We start from the raw sequence: 24,769 nt of genomic DNA, 5'->3' as shown, positions 1-24,769 counted from the left end.
AACTAAACTAAAAGTACTAAACTAAACAAAACTAAATGAACTAAACTAAAAGTACTAAACTAAACTAAACTAAACTAAACTAAATGAACTAAACTAAACTAAATGCACTAAACTAAAATAAAATAAATGAACTAAACTAAACTAACTAAAGTAAACTAGATGAACTAAACTAAAAGAAATTAAAAAAACTAAACAAAACTAAATAAACTACACTAAAGTAAATGAACTAAACGACACTAAAATTAAACTAAAGTAACTAAACTAAACTAAACTAAATGAACTACACTAAACTAAACTAAATAAACTAAAATGAACAAAACTAAACTAACTAACTAACTAACTAAACTAAATAAACTAAACTGAACCAAATAAACTAAACTAAATGAACTAAACAAAACTAAACTAACTAACTAACTAACTAACTAACTAACAATTAAACTAAACTAAACTAAATAAACTAAACTGAACTCAATAAACTGAACTAAACAAAACTAAACTAACTAGCTAACTAACTAACTAACTAACTAACTAACTAACTAAATTAAACTAAACTACATAAACTAAACTGAACTAAATAAACTAAACTAAATGAACTAAACAAAATTAAACTAACTAACTAACTAACTAACTAACTAACAATTAAACTAAACTAAACTAAATAAACTAAACTGAACTAAATAAACTAAACTAAATGAACTAAACAAAACTAAACTAAACTAACTAGCTAACTAACTAAATTAAACTAAACTGAACTAAATAAACTAAACTAAATGAACTAAACAAAACTAAACTAACTAACTAACTAACTAACTAAACTAAACTAAACTAAACTAAACTAAATAAATTAAACTAAATAAACTAAACTGAACTAAATAAACTAAACTAAATGAACTAAACAAAACTAAACTAGCTAACTAACTAACTAACTAACTAACTAACTAAATTAAACTAAACAAAACTAAATAAACTAAACTAAACTAAACTGAACTGAACTAAATAAACTTAACTAAACTTAATTTAATTTAACTTAACTAAACCAAAGTAAGATGTTTTATTGTTATCAATGTTATTTGGTATTTTTATTTTTTTACTGAATTTTTTTTTTTTTTTTTTTTTTTTAATGTTTGCTGTAAAGCCCAATAAACAATGGAGATGGGGAGAAATAACACTGTCTCTCAGAGGCGGTCCCATGCTCGCTGGCTAGTGGTCCATCTGTCCCCAGCATAGACGATCTGTGTGTGAGTCCGTAGTATCTGCGTTGAGGCAAAGCTCCGCTCTCACTGGCTGCTATGACCTAGCTACCGGACGACACCTTCTTCCTCCAGGACTGACCGCTGCGGCTCAAATAGTTGTGTTACGGCGATTTTTTTCGGCCACTCTTACTTCCAACACACAGTCGTTTATGGTCGCATTGCCGCGACTCTACAATCGTAGCTGCTGGCCTCTGAGGCTAGCTGGCTAGCAGAGCAGTGACAGAGGGGAGCCAGCTGGTCGGACAGAGGCACAGCAACGTTAGCAAACAAGCTAATTAGCCCAGAAAGACTCAGCCTGGATTACTGCCTTAAATCAAAGAAAGCGCAAGTCTGCGGTTTTTACTCACTGCGGCAAAAATGAAGATAACTGTGGATTTCGAGGAATGTTTGAAGGACTCCCCGCGGTTCAGGTGAGTGATGACAGCCAGGCTTTTGTCCTGGTTATACCGGTTATTAATTAATCACAGGGGAAAGTATCCAGTTAGCTGCCTGCTAGCACAAGCTAATCAGCAGTCACCAGCTAGCTGTCTGCTGCCTGCTACTTTTCTATTTTGGTCTCTGAAGAAAGCTGAGGCCAGGCGGGGAGGCTGCCTGATGGGGTAGGAAACCAACACATAAACTCACTGACCAGTGTGGAGAGCTCATGTGAGCAGCAGCAGGCTGTCCTGGTGCCTGTTTGCTGTGTAAATTATGTCAGGATAGGAATGTGTATTAAAAATGAATGCAGGGAGTCACAGGCTGTGCCAATAGCCTTAATTTGGCATTGTTAAAAATTATGTATGAGGCTGTGTGACTGTACAATATCCTAACTTTAATTTATATTGCACACAGCACACCACACTGTACCATATATTGTTATTTAATTAAAAATAAATACACTTTATCAGCTTGTATTGACAGGACAGGACACCACGGCTGCAACTAACATTTCTTTCCATTATAAATTAATCTGACAGTCACTTTCCTGATTAATCATATTGTTTTGGTCATGTTAAAATGATTCCCCAAAGCCTAAGATGACACTCAGATAGCCCAACACCAACACTGTTAGGTTTTATATTGCACAGCAAAGAAAATAGTCAGATTTAAGATGCTTAACCAGTGATATTTTGCAATTGTGCCATAAAAAAATGACTTGAGAGAACAACTTTTGAACACTTGTTCCTCCACCAGCAACACTATGTGGCACATCTTAACACTCATCATCCATTTTCCTACCAACTACTTGCATTAACTGAATAATGGCTGAGTCCACTCCAAAGTGCAAACGAGTTCCTCAGCAGTTTTGTCAGGTGGCAGGCGCTCATGTGATGTATTCCTGGCAGTGTTGTCACATCTGACATCATCACTCTCAACTTCATCAAGCCTAAAAGCTGTGTAAAATGGGATGTTTGCTCTCGACTTCCTCCTCACTGGCTTGGCGTTTTCCACAGATTTGAGAAAGCGCCTCCTTCCTCCCCCAGCTCCCTCCGCTGTTGCTGCAACATCCTCTCTCTCACAAAAACGAGGAACAGATGTTAGAAAGTTGTTTGCAGAAGAATGAAACTTTTTTTTTGTCTCTGGCTCCACATTCAGTGGGATGAATAGAGGGGAAACTTCCCACTCAGCTGCGTTCCTTGAAGTTGGCTGGTCCAACACTCTAGTGACATACACCCCTGTGTATTACAAATTTATTTTCAGCCAAGCAATCTGATGGGTTGAAGGTTTCTTGAAAGTGTGGCAGTTCTAGTTGTAACTTGGGATCTAATCTGTGAACTTTCTTTCTGTACATCTTCACATCGCCACCCTCACACACACACATACATACAGTCCCCTTTGCTTGGATCCAGAAAGCGCTGAGTCACTGCAGACAGTTTGAAGGTGTGTGTCAGTGACAGACAGTTTAACAAAGCTAGGAATCTACCTCAGCCGGACCACAGACAGAGGATGTGGTGAACATATATAGGCTATTGTCTGTCTGAAAGTGAAACCTTTAACCAATGACAATTAATCCGAAATTATTGCCCATTTCCCACAAACATCAAATGATGCTTCTTCCCTTTTGAAAGTCAATCATTTGTGTATGAGGCTCGATTCCCCCATTGTTAATAGATTAATAGTGAGTCAACAAGGAATGAGTTGCACCTTTTATCGTTCTTAGTTTTGTGACATTGCATTATTCCTGTGTAGCTCCACCCATTGACCTGAGCAGGTGGTGTTATTACCTTGAATGAAAAAGAGTGAATGTGCAGCTGCAAATCTTAGTTTACTGTAAACAACGTTGAGCTGAATCTTTAGTTGATTGACAGGGGAGTAATTATTGGCAACTGCTTTTGATAATCAGTGAATAGGAAAGACATTTTTCAAGCAAATGTCCCAAACATTAGCCAGTTCCAGTTTCTCAATTGAGAGGATTTGATTGCCTTCGTCTTTTGTGACAGTCTGGGTTCCTGAAGTTGTGAAATTCCTGGAACAGTAGTGAAATTAGAAGAATTTTTTAACAGAGTGAATTGGAAAGTTTTTGAGCACTGTTGTGTCTGTTGTTAAAAACATGTTCAGAAAAATCTGACATTGTCACTAGCTTCATGTGATACACATAGACCAGACCGGCATCATTGCCAAGGCCACGCCCCCTTCTGGGGAAAATAATCTTCTCATCAGCAGAGAAACAGGAAAGTGGTGAAAAGCTGTTGTGCAGCAGGTTAACCGAAGCTGTCACACTGACATTAGAGCCACAAAAGATACTCAGTATTCACTGTGGGTGTGTTAAATGTCGAAATGATGTTGGTGACAGTTGGATCAGTAGATAGATTGCTAACGTTAGCTTGACTGTGAGGCTGCTGCTGTATGGTCATATGGTATAGCAGCATCAGACTGTCGTCTCAAACTAAATCTGAACCTGTAGATCAAACGGTAGGTATGAACAGGTTGGCTATTTACAGACAACACATTAGCCTCATGATACCTAGTGATAAAATATATATTTTGATTGAATCACCAGGTATTGACAACATGTATAGACTGTTCAGATAGTCCTACCTGTTATAAACTATTTGAATAAAGTCATGGAAATGGGGTAAAGTTAGGTAGGTAGTTATGAAAATTCATTGGTAAAAATGTGAAGGAACCCTGGACAGTAAACCTAATATCTTTGGTTTTTGACATGTTGGTCAGGTCGGGTTTTAGGAGATTGTCTCGAGTGTTTTAAACTGTTTTCTGACATTTACAGATCGAATGATTTTTTGGGAAAATAATCGGCAGGTTAACTGATAATGAAACTATTTCAGCTGCAGCTTTAAATTTCAGCAGCTCACTTAATGTTTCTGCAAATGTAGTTTTACTCCTTCTCCAGTTTTCCTAACGTCTCAGCTGGTCATATGTTCTGTGTACTGTTGGATGAAATGACATTTTTTTGAAAGAAAGTCAACAGTCTCCTAATAACATGTATTCTCCCACATACTACACAGTCAGTCCAAACTTTCCCGCCCCAGACTAGACTCTTACTCCTCTCACGCAAAAAATAATTATGTATCAGAGTTACTATTTTTAACATCAGCTTCCAAATGTAGCTTCTTTTAGGGAATATGGTTAAGTCGTTTTTCCTAAACAAGTCGTTCTGGTTCTGTATAGTATTTTCAACCCACTGAACATATTAAGTTGCATGTGAGAGAAATCTGTCATATGATTCAAACTTGGGTAAATTCGCTGTGTCTCTGTAGTTTTGCACCACCTGAATATCCAAATAATGGCTCTCCAGTTTGTGTTTTGTCATGTGAGTGTGTTAGGAAGCCACATCCCATGATCCTCTGCAACCAGGAGTCCAGCTAAGCATATAGCCTCATCTCTATCTATATATCTAGTGCCCTTTGTCCTCTCAGCAGAGTCATCTCTCAAGATTCCTGACTTCAAAGTCCACTATAGGTTCATCCTGATGGGCTGGGACTCATCAGAGACTTTCACAGCACAGTTTTCCACTCCGACCACCATCGTTTTACTCTTATTTTTTCCACCCCCCACTTGTTTTGTTTGGCCAGAGAAGAGGACATAGCAAGAGAGAAAGAGAGAATGGATGAAAACATGGATACATACACCAGCGTGGAGCAGCTCTCACTCGCTCAACATCTGTTTCCATTTTGGTGTTTGCTTTTAACTTTGTGCCAGAGAATATGGAGCCCCCAAATGTGGAGAGGGTTGTTTTCAAGTGGTAATTTGGCACACCCTACTTTTTTTTTTTTTTTTTTTTTTTTGCTCTCATCCTCGTTTTCGTTGGGAAGCTGTCTTTGGTCATAAACCATGCTTTCAGCCCGGAGGAGAGATGCACTAGTGCAAAAATTATGTATTTTTGGCAGTAAACCCTGGTAGCCTAGTTTTCCACTTGAGAATAGACATTCGACTCAGCCTTTCCTGGCTCCTCTTCAACTATGAGAGTTGAAAATTCCCTTCAGAGGGCCGTGGCTTTTCTCCCCACATGTATAGGAGTAAATGTTTTACATATTATTTAATATGCCTTTTTATCCTGCAGGGTCCCAGAAACGTCCAAACTTTATAATTTACATATTAAGTTGGCAGTATGTTGTTTGTATCTGTAGTTTAAGAACGATGGGCCTCATTTACAAAGACATTTCTTCTTAAAACCCACTTCCACAGTTTTCACATTCACCAAATATTTCTTATTTGGGATTTGTTCTCAGGTAAGAACAGAATCTACATGCACATTTTGTGGTGACATGTGGTGACGTGTGAAAAACAATCGGTTATTGCCTTTCCTTAAGTTCTGCAGCTCTATAATATAGGATTTAAATTACAATAAAATGTAATCATTGATAGTATTTCCATTATTTTACACAGCATTATGGTCTTTTAAAATAACTTAACACTACACAAACACTTCAATTCACATTTTGTTATGTTAATTGGTGTTAATGCCATCCAATAAGTAGTGTTGATCACATTATTTATAGGCCCAAAGAAGGCTTATCTCTACACCCTACTCGCACAATGGCATGTTTACTACTGCTGCAAGATGTTGCAGATAGCGCCCTGAGGAGGTAACGCATCTTCCAGGACCATGTAGATCTATTCACAGAGAGTGACAAGGCCAAGCCTGTCCCTTTCTGGTGGTGAACATCTCCACTCTGTGTTTGGCAAGAAAAATTTGGCTTTGAATGTGAGATCAAGCCCTTTTGTGCACCCCTCTCCGGATACAGACTGAACGAGTAGGAGCATTTTCTGCATCTTTTTTATGGTATTTTATATCCAGTACTAAATCTGACAGCTCAGCTGGCGTCCACGTACTGCAGGAGTACCTCTTCTTAAGAACTATTGAAGGTTTTTTTTATGCTTGGAGTCTGGTGCTTTGTCCTCTTTAGAGTTTTGTGAGGGCATTCTTGACTTAATTCTCTTAAGTTTTCTTTTAAGTTTCTGTTCGTGCATTTGGCCCCTCAGTCTCATGGCCGATACTAATTAGGATCAACTGGAAGGTGCTATCAATTCATGAGAACAAGGAAGTTCATCACTATGATACCATTACAATTCTGTGGTTTAAGAACATGTCAAGTATCCAATGTAGACTTTTCTAAGGGCCTTTCCCAACAACAAATTCAAGGAAACACGTAGGAGGATATTGGTGAATGAGGCCCAGTAACGATGACAGATGGTTGACCAAAACGTTGAACATCTGTGGAGCTAAAATGTTACACTATCTGATCCTAGATAGGCCACACAAGGAAGTTTAACACCAAGAGATTAGGAAAGAAAACATCACAAGACTAGGATGGATGTGTTTTTATATGTAGGAGACATGAATGGCCTAGAAGTGAGCTAATTTCTGTAATTAGCAGCACCCTGTTTCCCTGCCTTCACCCACTTCTTAATCACGATAACGTGATTGCCTTCTCCTGATTGGTTTTGCTGATTCTGAGCTTGGCCGAATCCCGTGATATGAAGCCATTGGTCAAACAGCTCCGGTTGCAGTTTCCCCTGAGTCATTGACGGCAGCTGTAGAGGCGGCAGATCACTGGCAGTCTCCTCTAATACAGAACCCAGCGCCTGATGAGGAGAATTCCTCGTGCTGCGATTCTCAGTGATTAGTTTCCCATGGGAGTCCAGCTGCAGGCTTGTTAGCAAGCCGAGGTTGTTGCAGTTTGATTAAATCGAGCTGCGGTTCGTTTGCTTTAAATGGTTATTAATAAAGGAAATTAACAGCTAATGAAATGTGAGAACTGACTGCACTCCTGCTCAATTGGTACAACTAGACACAGTCATATTTCACAAAGTATGGAGCAGCATAATAAATAAAAAGGCACTCTTCGAAAGTGTTTTTGATGTTTGTAGGCCGAACAGTTTATCGAGTGGTTAGTTGCACCCCTGGTTTACTGCTGTCATCTTCATTCGTTTTGGTGATCACTCCTTAGTCTTCACAGTAGATTTTGAAAGTGCTGTATTTATGACTGTTTCCTTCCTACAGCTTATGTAAGAAATAGGAAGGATGAGGATGTACGATAAATACAAAATTGGCCTAAATGTTCATTCATTACGACAACAAGCTGGAGTTCCCAAAAGCCCGTGTAACTGTTTATCTTTAAGTAATGACCTCATCTTGTTGATGTTGTCCAAGCTCGTGCGTCTAATGGTGGGATTTTACCACAGTGGGACCCCCCTCCATATCGCCGCCGCTCCGCTCTCTAACAATTACAGGATCTACGTCACAGCACTGACGCTCACCCCATTCTTTACATTTCCATCCACAGTAACACATCCAAAGTGTTGAGTTGTTTGCCACCACTGTCATCTCAGTCCAGTGGAATAAACTATCCATTCCCTCATGGCAGACACGAGGCTGTAAATTAAAAACAAAAAAGCAAGCCCTGTGTGTATTCCTCTCTATATACTGAAACATTATTGAAGGCATCAGAGGAAAGAGGACATAACAAAGCACTGCTGCCGGACACTATACAAAATATAATTAGAAAACATTAAAGGGAAGTTGTAATGCGGGGCTTTTCAGCTGTCAGACATATCTAAATTGGATTAGTTATAGTCGTTTGGAAGTAAGCTTGCTTTGAGCTAACTGTGGAGTTTGAAGCTGTATTATGTGGGAAAATATAAATATGGGATTAGACTTTATGCTGACAGATACTTAACATTAAATGACTCATGGGAACGGGCGAAAATGTGTCATGACATAAGACTGCAGTTATTTTCACTCTGTTAATCTGCCCATTATTAAATTGATGAATCGATATATGGTTTGGTTTATAAATTGTTGTGAAAAGGGCTCATCAGAAATTCCTAAAGACCAAAGTGATTTTTTTTTTCTGAACCGCAGTCCATTACCCAAAAATAATCAGTTTACTGGCAAATGAGAAAGAGAATGGATGACAGCCCCGTCTCCTTGAAATTACATTTATATACAGCTAACTTTATTCATTCATTTTCTGTAACTGCTTATACTGTTAGGGGTAGCGGGGGCACTGGAACCTATCCCAGCTGACTTTGGGCGAGAGGCGGGGTACACCCTGGACAGGTTGTCAGACTATCGCAGGGCTAAACAACTAATAGCACCTAATGTACAACTAATATACAAACATAATGCCGAGTGAATCACGTAGAAATAGCTAATTAACGCACCTGGCAAGTTACAAAAATGTTGATACCAAAGTGCATTTGTTACCTAAACCCTAGATAGCCATATAAACGCAAACCCGGGATTTGTGTGCTTGCCATTCTTCCCAGTTTCGACCTTTAAGAGCCAACGTGAGTGTAGTGTCTTTGAACATAATTCAGGCAGCGATACACAACGTAATTAAGAAAGCAGTTTAGTAACATACAAAGGTAATTTCCAGGAGACAAGTTTGTCCTCATGAATGAGAATCTGGTGCTAAATTATGCTAATTATGGCAGTTTTACTTTAAAAATGCAGGTTTATTTTCTGTCTGATCAACTAATCAATTGATCGATGAATCGTTCTAGTCATGCTGGTCAGATGTGCGGTGGAAGCAGATTTCCAGTCAGCAGCCAACCCTCAAAGTGCAGAACATCTGCATTAGGAAATATCCTCCAGTTTGCAGGATAGTGAAATTCTCTGAAGGGCAGATGGTCTTCGAGTGTCAGCTTATGTCTTTGAAGTGCTGAGGTCTGTGCCACAGGCCCACAGTAGGCTCTATTGTGTTGGCAGCATGAACGACAAACCTGTTCAACGGCCTCGCTCCTGCATGCAGAGTGTGCACAGCCTGCTGGGCTGCTGCCAACACTCAGCCAGAGAGGCGGCTTTCTTTGTTTTGGTTCATGGTCACTGAATCACTGCAGAAGAATTAGGTGTCTCCGTTTTTATAGATGTTACTGTGTAGTCAGAGCCGTACGTTATAGGTGGAGGGTGAGTAGCACAGAGAGGATCTAAGGCTTTGTCTCTCTCTGTTGTTTGTTTTGGTTGGTCGTTGGCAGTGTAAAAAAATTAGTCAGCCACTACTAAAATAACACCATTTATGCAGATGTTTACTCAGAGTAACTACAGTAACACACGCACAGATTTTAGTGGATTCCCGGGCAACCCCGTTAGTGTTGGCGCCATGTCTGCACGTCACAGTTTAAGGTAGTATTGTGTCTCTTCAGTACACATAGATCATTCCAGCTTTTCAAATGGTGATGTGCTGCCTTTCCCTTTTTAATGTAATTGGGGTTTGAAGTGTTGGTTGAAGAAAACAAGCAGTTTAAAGATGTTCTACTCAGACTCTGAAATATGATTAACAATTCTCACATTTATTTGACATTTAAACCTGGGCTGGGCAGTTTAATTTTGGTACCACTGGGCAAAAATCCCATAATTAACTTTGAGAACATTGTAATTCAAGTGTCCTGAGAGAAAACTAGACTTCTGTACCTCCTCTTGGCTCTGTTTTCAGGATTTAGAAAATCTATCCCATGTGAGGAGACTTTTGCAGATCACAAGTCATTTCAGAGAGAGGGTGTTACTTTCGGCTGTTTTACACATGTAGATACACTTGCATGTCCCTTCGGAAAGAAGGGAAAGCCTGATTCAGTGGCAAAGAATCCTACAGAAGCTGTTAATACAGCATTGGCATCAAGCAACACAAAAAAGGAAGGTCTCAGTAATGGCATAGTGTTTCAGAAATATTGCTAATGGTTTAGCCTTCTGCTGAGTTCTGCTCAGTTGTGGCTGAAGCTAATGTTAAATAGAGCCTTGAATCAAAGTATGTCCTCCTCCTCACCCCCCACCACTATAGACCACTTCACGAGAAGCAGAGCAGGTAGCAACTTCCAGCAACTGAATCTGGCCAGTGCAAAAAAACAGCTGCGGGGGACTGGACAGCCCAGACACGCTGCAGGATCAGCAAACTTTCTGTTGCTGCCGTTACACAAATTAGACTTGGAGGTGCAGCTGGCCACCAGTCTGCTGTGACACCCATTGCTGGGGGGTCTGCTCTGGCTGAATGTGAGGTCCGTCACCAGAGATGCTGCTGCTTTCTTCCTGGGGAAGCAGGCCACAGTGGTGGGGAGCGAGGCGGAGGGACCTGGGGGTGTCTAGCTGGCTAATTCTTGTCTGATAAACAGAGATGGGTGGAGAGAAGGGCAAGAAAGGGCTGAACGATTGTGCAAATGGTCTTTTTCTTTTTCGCCTTTTCCAGCTTTAACTAAACTACAAGAATCAAACGCATATTCCTATGAGGAAACCTAAACTGAAGACATTAATAACTGGTTTAGTCAGACTTGAACTGCATTTGGCCCCCAGTGTAAACTCCTTTGTGGGATTTTTTTTATTGGAGTTTACAGTAAAGAATACAGGGATGTGGTAAGAAACTTGCTTCAGAAGTTAAGCATACATTCTCATATTACATTACAAAAATCCCAGGAGATATAAGAGAACAAAAACAAGAACTGAGTTGTCATTCTCCCCCAGATCAGTACAAGTACTGTCCACAACTACTCCCCCCTTCCCTTCACGAGATTCAAATTTTATTGATTTTTCCAAAGTAGAAAATTACAGAAAAAGAACATGTTGGCAGCTGGTGACTCTGGTTATTGAGTGTATATGTGTTTAATCAGAACTAATATAATCCAAGCAGGTAGCTTCTCCTCTAGACGTATAGTATTGTGGATGACTGCATGGCATACACTGTGGATCAGCGTCCCTTTGCGTGATCTTGGTCAACTTAAAGCGAAATAGGACCCAAACATTCCCTCAGTGATGCTGAATTGGCCTCTTTCTCACTGATGTGGTTGAAAAGGCAGGCTTTTTTTTTTCTTCCTTTCTTTAAGGGCTGTAGTCTCCTTCATACCACACGTCTGTCTTTATTTAGCCCCAGCTTCACCCTCACACCCAAACAGCACTTAAACCAAGACGTCTTAGTTCCCTAATTTATATTGTTCCATTTGGTGAAAAAAGCTAGTAATCATATGTTGCCGTTTCCTTTTACATGTCTGCTGGCAGTTACTCCTTCCACCCTCGCTTTGTCACAGAGGGAGAGTCCTCCCTGAGCTGTAAAGGTCAACACATGTGGCGGATATGATTTCTCTTTGGTGCTGAATGAGTAAAACAAGACACGGTGTAGTCACAGCAAATACACTCAAAGCTGCCACATGAACTCCGGAGCATTTACTTCCTAACAACTGTTTTCTTGACAGTTACTTTATCACAAGTTAGAACAGATCAACTCTGAGAAGCAGTTAAAGACACAAAAGGATATTAGAGCTAAAACCATTAGCAAGTCTATTAATTTGACAGAAAATATATCTGCAACTTTGCAGATAATAATGACATAATAGCTTTAAGTCATTTTTAAAGGTCCAGTGTGTTGGATGTAGAGGGATATATTGGCAGAAATGGCATAAGTGTGTTTTCTTTAGTGTATAATTATCTGAATATAAGAATCATTTTGTTTTCATTGTCTTTATATCTACTCATAGAGCGGGTCCTCGTCTACAGCGATCGCCATTTTGCACTGCCATGTTCCTACAGCAGCCCAGAACGGACAAACTGAACAGTGGCTCTAGATAGGCATTGGACACCATAGGTAGCAGCCCCTCTGCAACGAGAGTGTCGGCAAAACACAAAATTATACACACTAAATAAAACACTAAATTGTTTAATTCAGTGCTTTTTAGCACTTCAAATCACCAAGTCTGTTTGTTTTGGAGAGAGCAAGACCTCTGCAGATAATTCAGCTCCCGGTCAAAACCTCCTGAACATCTGGATCTTAAGTTATCGGAGAAAAAAGGTGAGCACAAATTAGCAGATGCTAGGTTACTGTCCTGTCTCCGACATGACAAACAGCATCAGAGAAACACTGATTTGTAATGTGAAACTGCTTTATTCAGTGTCTTTACTGGCTTAAATCACAGGGTCTGTTTGTTTTTGAGAGGAAGAGACCTCTGCGGATAATTCAGCTCCAAATTAAAACCTCCTGGGGGTGCCCAGTAGCTCACCAGGTAGAGCAGGCACCCAATATACAAAGGCTATGTCATTGCCACAGCGGCCATGGATTCAATTCCAGCCCGTGGCCCTTTGCTGCAAGTCGTCCCCTCTCTTTCCCCCCTTCACGCTTAGAATTAGTCCTATCAAATAAAGGTAAAAAGCCATAAAAATAATCTTAAAAAACAACCAACACCAAAAGAATCCTAACCGGGAAAAGCTTCAGCTGCTTGCAATCTGCAATCCTCACTGCTACCTGCCACTAAATCCCCCTAAATCTTACACACTGCTCCTTTTCTTTTTTGTATTATTGTGTTTTTTTAATCTGTGCGGTCAGACAGGATGTGGGTTAACATTTAGAGGTAGCTCAATAGCATGCAGAGCCTGGGGCGGCACAAAGTGACACACAGATGCAACCCTGCAAGTTGAAAGTGTTTCGGTCCTCTCAAAGATGGACTGATAGTTGGACCAAACTATAATATTTATATGTTTAATAGCACGTTAATACTGCCATGATTCAGCACTCCATTCAGTGTTTCAACACAAAATGCACTAATGGTGTGTAGTACAAAAGACATAGCCCCACATGGCATATTATGACTGTTGTCTGGTTTATTTACTTCAGCGAGATGGTATCGTTTTCCAATTACATCTTCACCACATAAAGTCCTTCTTTATTGTCTGCTTTGGCGGCAGCTGCTGCTTCTTTTTTTTTTGCAGAAACCAGATATCAGATGTCTGGCATGAATGTCCTCACACTGAGAGCAGAGTACCTGCATCGTCCGAGCTGTCTGCTTATCGCCACTTTATCACAGTGCGTGCTGTTGAGAGATGCAAGCTTATTGACGCCATGATGCAATGTTGAGACCACACTGTGTCACCATAGTAAGAATGGTGAAGTGTGTCTGAATGTTGAAGGAAAACAAAGCACCCCCTGTTCACTGTTTGACTTTTTTAGTTATAGTATAAGATGTGGATCCTCTTCAAGTTTGTAAAGATGTGTGATTGCTACATCTTTTATTTTCTAAAGTTAACTGATGTCTGAGAGTGTTGAGATAATCTCTGCCGTGCCTAAGAGAGCATGAAAATGATTTCTCATGGCCGTCAGCAGACTCTTTGCTTTGTCTAGCCCCTAGACATGGGGGTTTGTGGCTTCGTTGATTCATCCTTTTTCAATCCATAGATATTTTTCATTATTAGAAACACCTAACTGATGTCTTTTCTTCAAATCACCTTACTTACAAATATGAGAAATATGTTATTCACCTCCTGGCAGCTCAGATAGTGTCAGTTCAGTTCAGCTGCAGCCTCCCACACTCAGCTCCTATATCAGCCTGTCTGTCTCATGTTTTACCTGTAAGAACCATGTTTGAAAGCCTTTGATGTTTTCACATCACAGATGATGAACAGATTTTGGCTCTCCTCCCGGGCTGCTGACAGCACTGTCAGCCAAGCAGTCATTCACGCTGGAGAGCAGTAGAGGAGGTTGCACCAGCGTGTGGCTCTACAGTAGTTTAATTTAACTGACTTCATTAACATTCAGCACCGGAGCAGCAGACAGACACGAGTCGTGCTGCCGTGCCTTGTCCGGCGATGAGCTGCCCTTACTTTTTCTACTTCCATTAGAGTTAGCTTTGTGGGGAGGTTGTTTCAAGACATGACTTGGTTTGTGAAGTGCACAGACTGCCATGCTGTTGCTCCGGTATTGCCCTGTGTACAATGACGCAACAGCTAAAACGAAAGTGCTGTGATTCGACTGGCAAGTCTGGAGTCAAATTTCAGTTAACCAGTATGAAGCTTTCACTTTAGATTTTACATTGTTGACCGAAAATGTATTTATTGCAGGTCAATGGTGTTGCACTTAGCTCTGTTGTATCCTCACTGGTGTTTAATATCTCACTGGTGCTCAAATCTATACAACATAAACCATTGAGTTACACTCCTTTCAGAGCTACTTATGAACTGACATCAAACCACTACTCTATCTTACTCTCTTCACTATCACGTTCTGAGCATTTGAGATTAAGAGATTTAGGTTTGCATAAACCACATGATCTCCTTTATCAGTCTTTTATTGTGCAGTAACTTAAGGGCATGGCGTGACATTGCTTTAGGGCTGTGTTTATTGCCACAAGTGCCACTGCTTCTAAAATATATGTGCACATACATGATTTTGAACATCTTTGGGTAACAGCAACATGATGAAATGCTATACCCTGATTTTCTTATACCAAGTAATTTATAGTTCATAAACCCGCAGCAGATCACAGGGTTATTGGCTAGTTTGCACTTCAAGAAGCAGTTGTTACCTGTGTACTTTGTTGTTCATGCATCTCTAATAAATTCTCATAACTGCCATGTGTGTGACCATAGGTATAATAAACCTAATAGACCTACTCTAGTCATTAAGGTATCACCCATCTAGCTCTTTGCTAAGGCAATCCTTTCTGAAAGCTGTGCAATTTCACCCTTATTCTATGAAATTTCCAATAACTTATGGTCTTCTGATTACCTTATGATGCTCTGAAGTCCTCTAGTTGTCGGATATGTGGAATTTTATTGTATTTTTTTCTTTGTGTTGAGTGCCATGTTTTCAAGGAGAATGTATCACCCCGTTCTTTCCGGTGAAAAAGACGTGTGTGTGTGTGGGTGTGTGTTTAGAATTCAAAGCCTGTGTCTTTCGTTCTGTCATGCTTTCTTCTGCTGCTCGTTATCCAGACTCAGGCTGGACATGCTCCAAGGTCAGAGCTGTGAGGCAATGGCCCAGATTTTCATTTTGCCAGGGCCCCTCCTTTTCTTATCCCCTGTCAGCACTTTCACAAGTTCACCCTGCAGGCTCGAGTTACGAGATCAGAAGGAAATAGTCGTGTTCCTGTAGTTGCATGGAAAGTCAGAAAGCGGCTGACTGACAGAGGATTAGGTTAGATTTCCAAGGCTAATTTTTCCAAACAATAATTTTTCCAGGAAGAAGATGGTTGAGTATGCCTGACCTTTTCCGGGCCATCCTGCCTTCGATTCATTCAGTTTTACACATTCACATCTGAGAGCTGGCCTCCAAAAGTGTCCATATCAAATGCGTTTATCAAGGACAGATATTCCTAAATATAGAATCTATATGGATCTGCTTACAGCATGTATTCAGAATTAATAATTACATAAGAATTCGGAGGCCCATGCTTCAATTCTTTAATCAGAGAGCTTTATTTGATTGAGGGTATTATTGTGGTTGCTTTTACGAGGGATAATATCAGTGTAATTACCCTGTCTCTGTATGATTTTCTTAAGATCACACCCAAATCTTCCAGGGAAGACTAATCCAAGACATGCTGCTCTGTGAAATCTTTGGCTCTGTACTCTGCTTGCTGGTAATACTGGCACGCCAGGCATTGTAGCTTGCACTCCCTTCACTCACTGCATTTGTACCAGCAAAATGCTCAAAAGAAATATATAAAAAGTTAATAATAGGCCAAATCTGTGACAGTAGAGCCTGTCAGCAGCACAGTCATCATGTGGGTGATTCATCAAAGAAATGGACTTTGCCTTCAGCAACTGACAAAGGCAAACAGGGTCTGTAACGTGCTCCTTAGCTTCTGACCTGCAGGATTAATGTCTCTGTGAAAGAGGCAAGCTCTTTATTGCTTTTGACCCTGTTTTGCTCCTCTCGTCTGCTGAAGCCCTCGGTTTATTCCTCTGTGTTTGGTTAACAAAAAGTCATGAAAGAAACTTGACAATGACACTCTGTGACACTGTTCCCATGTTGCATGCCTTTCTCTTAGACTAGGTTCGATATAATGAATCGATTAAACTGCTGCTATTTCATGCTATTCAAGTTTATGTTTGTATGCATTAATCTACAATACATCCTTTTTGCGGTGTAGCATGAAAGTGCACTAAATATATTTGACTAAATTGGCCCCTTGTCAGTTTCTGCAGATGCAACAGTTCAGTTTTGGCATGTTACTTTAGTGAGCTAACTAAGCCAACTGCTACCCCCTACCTGTCCAACAGAAAACAAGCCAACTCTGTGTCAGTCTTCATCCCTATTCCCTTCTTGTGTGCTCACCAGCGAAAGTGAAAGTAAAAGCCAATCCCAGACTTACTCTCATTTTGGAAAAGGTGTCGTTTGCTTGGTGTTTCCCCATGCTGTATTTGCGGTTTTCTGGCATTGTTTCCCAATATTCATAGCTTCCTCTTGGACGTGTGCCACGTACAGTTTGGCACCTGGTCACTTCCTTTTCCATAAAATCCCAAACTCACCTGTGTGCTGTTATTGGCTAGCGGCTACACACCACTGTGCCAGAGGTTACAGCCTATAAACATCCCGTCCACAGTATCATTAAGAAGAACATAAGAAAATACAGGCAGAGGACAGGGTCTGTGCAGCTAAATACTTCTAGTGGGTCATGAGTGATGAAAGAAAGGGACTACTTTTGTACTCTTTCAAGTTTATTCATTGTTTTTTAGGAAAATCTGGCATAGTATACCCTTCAAGAAGGATTTTTGGCAACACTGAGGCCAGGCTGTCATGCAGCCAGATGTTGGTTTGTTACCAGTTGGCATTCTGCCTGACATTTATCTTGGTGTCATGAGATAAATCGGTGTAGAAACCTCTTAAATTTTCCGCTCAGTTAAATCATTAATGTTCTGTAGTAGGGGGAGTGTATTCAGATGCTTGAAGGTTGTACAGCACTTAACTTGCTGATGAAGCACAAATGTAAATGAGACAAATAAATTTGGTTTATGGATTCTTTCAGATAAATTTCAGTCTGTACAAAATAGAGGACTTTATGTCAGTGATGTTGGTCTGAACTTACTGCCCTCAAGCAGTACTTTACATAACAGCCCCCTTCATATAAAAGACATTGATACATACAGAACATCGTCTAGATGGATTTACTGTAAATGGAGTGATGACTACTAATAAAGTCAAGTGACAGTGAAATTAAAATTCTACTGATGTTGCTCAGGACTCCGTGGTCCCTGCTTTGAAATAAAGCTTTCATTTATTGTACTAGTGCTTGTTATTGTAAAAGAATAAAACACATTGCATACGCACAGTAATAAAGATTCTCTACACAGGAATCCATGATCCCAGCATCCCTCATCAATAGCACTCAGTCAGCCACTTGTTTTTCCCTGACAGTGACCAGATGTTGACAGCTGTCAGTGTGACACCATACGGAAGAACAAACAGCTGGAGGGGGTTTGGGGAATGCCACCCGCTGCTACTGCAGGGTGTCTCTGATAATCCTGCTGCTTTATACTGACATGACGCACACGCTCTCACAGTGCTGCATGAAATCTTGCACGCATAAAGACGATGACATTTACATGCAAGCATTAAATTAATGTTCTTATATCCAGTGATTAACACTGAAGGTAACAGCACAATAATCCTGAAATCTAGATAATCAGTTTTGCAAGAAAAGTGCCCCGACTGCACCAGTTCCAGTGTTCCCATTGTGTTAAATTGCCTCTCTGGAGATTATTACTGCTAAACTGCTGTAAATGTGGAACATGCATCATCTAAAAGACACAACTAGACCAGACTAAACACCATGCAAAAGTCGAACTGTGTCATATATTCACTTTTTATAAAGTGCAAACAAAGACATTTTTTTCTCTGGCTCTGTTTATTTTGCAGTTGTGCCTTTTGCTGCTCTCTGTTCCTGTGTTTTTAACTTTGCAGGGTGAAAAATTTGCACAAATACCACTTAAAAATGTGGCGTAAGTTGCCAACATAAATAGTGGATAGTTCATACAAGGGTGATGTAACCCAAGCTGCCCTAGTGTCGAGGGCTGCTGATGTGTAATTGAGTAGGATACATTTAAAAAAAAAATCTTCACAACATTCTTCATGGTGGTTGCGCTTTTCCTATTTATGATTTTTTTTTAATTTATTTATTTTTTTTTTTTAACCTCTGTTAGTTTACTGTGTGCACAGTTGTAGATCCAATTATCAGCTGCTCATGTACCCTACTTACACTGAAGTAAGGTCACCATGACATAGATTATTATCAAAAATGAGCACTGATTAATTTACCAAGCCGGAGCTGGGATGAGGTCTTTGAGTTTCTTCTCCCCCAGTCGTGGCACTCGCATGCTTGTGGGCTGTTGGTCCTGTGGAGAACCAAGCTGTGCTTTGTCACATTTTAAGGGGCAGACTGCCAGACCTGACTCCAGCCCTGCGGCATTACCCAAAATGGCAGCTCTCAGTTTGGCTGCCTCTAATGGTGTGTGTTTCTGGTTGTGTCAGTACTGTAGGAGCGCATAATGTCATGTATTACAATTGTAGTTTGCAGAGGCTATAATTAGAGACTACGGGCTTGTTGGTGAAATTGAATTGTCACATTTCACTTGAAGTCCCCCCTGTATTTAAAGATGATGATAACAGTCGAGGGAATATTTGTCCTGTAATCACAGAGCATAATCCTAAAAATCTGGTGAAGTAATCAAGGAATTATGTCAGGGATAATTGTGCTGTTTTCATGCTGTTTTGTAACATCATGTGGAACATTAAATGCCCTCACTTGTGAAATAAGTTGACATTTTTTGTTTTGTTTCAAATCACTCACTGGGAGACTTTTAATAATGTGGCAAAGATGGTAAACCAAAGTGGCACAGAGGGAGTCTGTGTTCATCTCTGCAGTGTGTCTTTTATTTTCCCTTCACCATCTCGCACATTAACGCTTCTCAGTGTCAGTTGATACTATTATTGAGTCATGGTTACACTTGATTTCAAATGCTTTTTTCTTCTGTCCCCACAGAGCCACCATAGAGGAAGTGGAGGGGGATGTGTGCGAGTTGGAATCCAAGCTCGACAAAGTGAGTACCACCCATGGAAAACATCGCCTAATTGTTCATTTGTTCTACTGTGAGAGCTGGCAGCTACAGAGGCCATCCTGTGAGTGGAAAGTCGCAGGTTTGCCCCTGGCCTTGTCCCCAGTATATCCTTTGGCAGATTGCCTTTGAGTAAGACACTAATATAGACACTGTGCACCTGGCTCGCGCATTCATGAAGTATGTGGTGGAGTTGGATTGATTTCTTGTTTTGCCAGTCCGGTGTACAAGCTTAAACCAGTTTGATTTTATGCAAACCAGCTGAACTGGCATTTTTTATTATGACATGTTTTGGCAAAATAGATAGTAGACTACATCAGCAACCTGTGCTGACATCGTTGCAGCACTAAATCCAACTTGGATTGCATCAATAATTAGCAGTATGAGGATGTAATTAACATAATGTTATGTTTGTAAGTGCACTAATGGAGTCAGCACTGGCTAACAGCCCAATTTACTGCTGAGCCGAGGCTGGTAATTTCATGAAAAATACATCAAATTTCAGAAGAGGTGGGAGAGGGGATGTTGTGCTTGTTTACTAGCTAGTTTAGGGTGACGAGACATGACATGACAAAACTAAAACTGCAGCAGTATTGCAACACTTTGCATTTGAAGATGATAAAAGTGGTTAGCTGAAAAACATAGACAAGGCAGCGTCTAAACACTGCAGCAACACAATGTATGAGTGGTCCTGCTGATTGGGATGCAGCTTCACTCTCTGCTTCATAGGTCTCGCTCAAGCTGCCAGCCAAAACCCTTTTTTTGGCATGTCCAGATTGATTCTAGGAAGTCTGAACCAACCTTATTTGGAGGTGGTTTGAAATAGGATTCCACTCAGATTTCTACAGATGTATCTCAGTCAGGATGCTCTTGTTGCAGAAATCAGATATAAAAGTGTCTTTGAACGCAACAAACAATGACGATAATAAATCCAGAGTGATGGAAGTGGTGTGCAGATCCATGCTGGAGGAACATGAGGAACAACAGGTCCGTGGACAGATGCCAAATTAAGTTGTTTGGAGGGCGAAATGTTGGACTTCCATTTCTCATGCATGTCACCAGTGTTGCAACAGTTATTGATGCCTATGTTGTAACCACAGCAACCCATGCAGATAGGTTGGTGATGTCTGGACACATATCCGATCTGATTACTGCATATCACAGTGTTGACAGTCTATCCTTAAGATCAGATTTGAGCTACAAATCTGATTTGCCTGCAGTCTGATCGTAGCGTTAGTGCATAATAACAGTTGGCAAACCAGCTCGGAGGTGCATTATCACCACCAAGTAGACTGGTGAAGAAAATTTTCACGCTGGCCCAACCCTGACATGTGGGTGCGCACGAAGTATATGAAGACATACACCCATTACACTGTGGTATATGCTGCAACACTGTAATGCACAGTAATACCTCTTCTAAAAATCCTGACTCACTGCAGTCATCAGATGTTACCAGGGATTCTGAAATTGGATTGGATCACATCTCTGCTCGCTGCCAACACAGTGGGAAATTAACACCAACTGTCAGCCAAATGGCGGTTTACCTGTGCCTGATTAATTCCCACTATGAGCCTTTAATCATCTTCTGTCCACACAATCACATTTTGTTTTAAATCAGAAAAACGGTAAATGAATCTGCTCAAGTCGTGACCAGGGAATGGAAACATTTTGGGTGCCATAGTACACCATAAGGGTAAGGTTTGACATTTAGGGTGCAGGTGGTGTCAGAACACAGTCCTTGTGAAGCACAGTTAAATAAGGATGGTTCTCCATCTGTAGAGTCATTTGCTGAGGATGAACACCAGTCCAGAGAGGGTTTTAGCTTCTTGTTTTTCTTGACTCTCTAAATAACAGCTAACTTTCACACGGGAACCCCTGTTTCGTAATACCAATAAAGTCTTGCCCCTTGGTATTATTTCCTGCAGCTGGTTCGGATTGCATTATCTCCCTTAGTGAGCTGCATCACAGTTAATCTCACTCATTCACTCACTCATGTTAATGAGTAGTGGTGTCATGCCCTGATAGCAAATTAATCCCTCCTCTCGTTGGACTCCCGCAGAGCTGAGAGTGTGTTCACCAGCTGAGGGCAAGATCAAGCTTGGGAGATCTCATTTCATTGTTTCTGGACTTACAGTCTTACAGAGGCCCACCCTCCTCCTCACCCCACCTCTGTGACTCAGCCCCGGCCTCACTTCCCCTCTCGCTCTGGAGAGGAAGGATCTGCTGGAGAGTGGGTGTGCTTGTGTGTGTGAGTGTGTACGTGTTGATGGGTGGAGTCCAGAGACAAGGGGCTATAAAGAGCAGAGTTCAACTTTTTCTTGGAGCTTCCTACCTGCCAGACGCGTACACACAGAGCCATGATGTCAAAAGTAAACAGACTTTAACTGGGCCTATATTAAATCTTTTCATAAAGGGTCTATTTTCCCAACAGAGCAGATAATGAAAGAGGGGCTAACTGATGTCTTATTGTGAGGCTTTGGATCTTGTTACAGGTTAGGTTGAGGTCAGATTTGATTGAATTGTGAGGGGTAGTTTCATTTCAGAAAAACTAAACCACAGTGTTCACAGTTCCTCTTATTTAAACTAATAAAGAAGACAACTTAAAGTGTCATATGTTGAATATTTCTGAACTGCATTTCATCGAGAGATTATCTACTAATCAAACAAGAAAACAAAAAAAGTCATTGATTGCTTACAGTAATACAAACAAGCTCATGCTGGACAAAAGAGCAAAATATAAATACATTCAGTTGGTTCATTAGGTCCTCCAAGCTTAAACTAATGCAGTCTAATAAAGCAGTCCTGCAAGAAACCTTAACTTCATGATAGATTTTTTTAATAAACTGTTTTAGGGAAGTGCCGATTCAACTGTATGATCATTTTAAGGGGCCTGCAGTTTGTGGTGCTGTTGAACTGTACTGCATTATACTGATCGGTGTCAATGTCATTTAGCTTACCTTTACAAATGCAAAGGAAACAATGAGGGTTGTTGTATTAGACCGCATGACTTTTATCTAGGCGTACCTAATAAACTGGCATCTGAGTGTACATGAAACAGAGCAGAGGTGCAGTGGAGAAAAGCAGTGGTAGTCAAGGCTTAATTAAAATAAGTAAACTTAAGGCCAGTTCACATTACACGATTTTCACTGTGATTTTGCATCGCGGAGACTATCGTAATCTTTTGAGTATTCATACCTGGCGATGTGTGTTTCTGTCATCGGGAGTCTCGCCAACTGCGTTACGACCTGTGTGTGCACACCACCAGATTTCTCCACCGAGCCCTCGCCGACAGAGCCCCAGATAACGCGGTAATGTCACCAAACTCCGTTTTTGTAACTTGGAGACGACACATCGTAAAGGCATGGATATGGGACACTGGGAACAGTGTTGAATCAGATCTGCCTCCAGGGCCTGGGTCCAAACACAACGCACTCCCTGTGATCCTGTGGACGCCGCCATTGTTGTTGTTGCTTGCCGGCTTGTCAGTGTTGCCAGATCTTGGGAGAGAAACGAGCAACCAGGGGTATGGAAACAAGCCCAAAAGAAGCAGCGGATATATATAGAGAAAGGCGACGTTTAGAGAGCAAGCCCAAATAAGCAGGTCCACTTTAGAAACGAGCCCAAAAAAACTGCATCCCGTGACTACCAATATTTGTAAGCGACTTTACAAAAAACAAGCCCAAAGTCATGGCTAATAAGCGGACCTGGCAACACTGCGACTTGTCCTCCTCACATTTCTTCCGTCCTTCTGCGTGCTGACATGGGACGTATCCCGCCTCTCATTGGCTGATGCTCTTTATCAGTCATGTCAGACTTCTCCAGTTTTCTAGCATGCCAGATTTCCAGTCCCAGTCACAGATGAGGGGGTGACTTGCTCATAGGCTTGTTCACACATGAGGACTTGTCGTGGCAGACTATCTGCCGACTCACCTCCGACCCAAGGTGGCTCTCAAGATCCTCTGCGACGTCAAAATCGCGGTGAAAGTCGTGTAATGTGAACTAGGCTTTACTGTCACTACTGTGGGCTGAATCTGAAAGGTTAAAAGATGTTGTACTTCATATGAGAGAGAGAAATTATAATAAAAATAAAAAATGAGGACCTGTTAGGTCACATTTGAAGTTACCTTCTCAAATATGAAAAGTGTGTTAGGTTTTTGAAATGCCATATTTTGATTGACAGCATTCTTTAGATTTGTTTAATATACAACTGTTTTATTTTATTTCTGATTCAGGTCCCTAATGCAGTTGAGTTTGCTGCAAATTATCAATGTCAGATGTTTGAATAAGGCCTTACTGAAGGAGAAACAAACATTTTGTGTTTGATCACCTTTTATTAATTTAACTTGCTTGAGATTAGCATTTTTGCTCGAGTTTTCTAGCTGCCTTGGCTGCAGAGACACACTCAGGCTCTGTGTCTTCTCCTGTGTGGGAGTGGATGGAGAACGGCCAGCATTTGTTGTGAGTTTGCATAACCTGGAATTATTTTTGCCCTCAATGAGTCAGAAGGGAAAGAAGTGCCTGTTGTTAATTACCAAGAAACTGACTAAGCGTCAGCGTTGGTCTTTTTGCTTTGCAGCACCACTCTCCAGCAGATCTATGAATTCCTGAATCCATTTTCAGCAGAAAACTTCAAGTGTTTATAATAAGAGAGGAAGCTCTGAAGAAACGACCAGCACTGTTTCTAGTTTCTCTTCACTCAAGTGTTATCTTCTTCTCCACTTCTGTCTATTACTGCATTTCTCAATTCTAAAATTCCTCTCCTCTTTGCTCCCTCTAAGCATTTGCTTCTTTCTCGTTCTCTCCCCAGTTGGTGAAGTTGTGTATTGGGATGATTGATGCTGGAAAAGCCTACAATGCAGCCAACAAGCAGTTTGTTAACGGGATCCGGGAGCTGGCCCAGCAGTCCACCAAAGATGAGGTCATCGAGGTAAACAGAAATACAACCTGACTTGATTTCAATCTTAAAAAGTCACAAGCATTATAGCAGTGTAGATTTGTTTCTTCTTTTTTTGCATGTGTGCGGACAGGCCTCTTTTGACATTTTTATAAAATCATGCAGTATTTGATATAGTTTTAAGTTTTAATCTGCACAGTGTAAAACCAAGGCTGACTTCTTCCTGCTTCCCAGATACAAAGAGGCCTGTACTTCCTCCCTGTTTGCACGCACTCCCTTCTTGTCTCATATGAGCAAAGTGTTTTCATCCTTGATGACATTACCAGATTAAATCTAAATTTAAAAGAAAAAGAGGCCCAGTAAAACCTTGTGCTG

At 40.7% G+C, this 24,769-nt stretch overlaps 1 protein-coding gene across 2 annotated transcripts in view; it reads left to right on the top strand.

Annotated features, from left to right (window-relative positions):
- The first annotated feature begins 1,236 nt into the window (after positions 1 to 1,236).
- LOC117253424 (arf-GAP with coiled-coil, ANK repeat and PH domain-containing protein 2-like) overlaps positions 1,237 to 24,769 on the top strand; it is a 71,312-nt gene continuing 47,779 nt past the window's right edge. For both annotated transcript variants that reach the window (XM_078168837.1, XM_033620857.2), the window contains exons 1-3: positions 1,237 to 1,663; positions 19,428 to 19,485; positions 24,308 to 24,427. In XM_078168837.1, the coding sequence (XP_078024963.1) occupies positions 1,611 to 1,663; positions 19,428 to 19,485; positions 24,308 to 24,427 (231 nt within the window). In that variant the 5' untranslated portion in view covers positions 1,237 to 1,610. The remainder of the gene's footprint in view (positions 1,664 to 19,427; positions 19,486 to 24,307; positions 24,428 to 24,769) is intronic.

The sequence above is a fragment of the Epinephelus lanceolatus genome, chromosome 6 (assembly GCF_041903045.1).
Source record: "Epinephelus lanceolatus isolate andai-2023 chromosome 6, ASM4190304v1, whole genome shotgun sequence".
Lineage (NCBI taxonomy): Eukaryota > Metazoa > Chordata > Actinopteri > Perciformes > Serranidae > Epinephelus > Epinephelus lanceolatus.
This window is presented reverse-complemented; position numbering and strand designations above follow the sequence as displayed.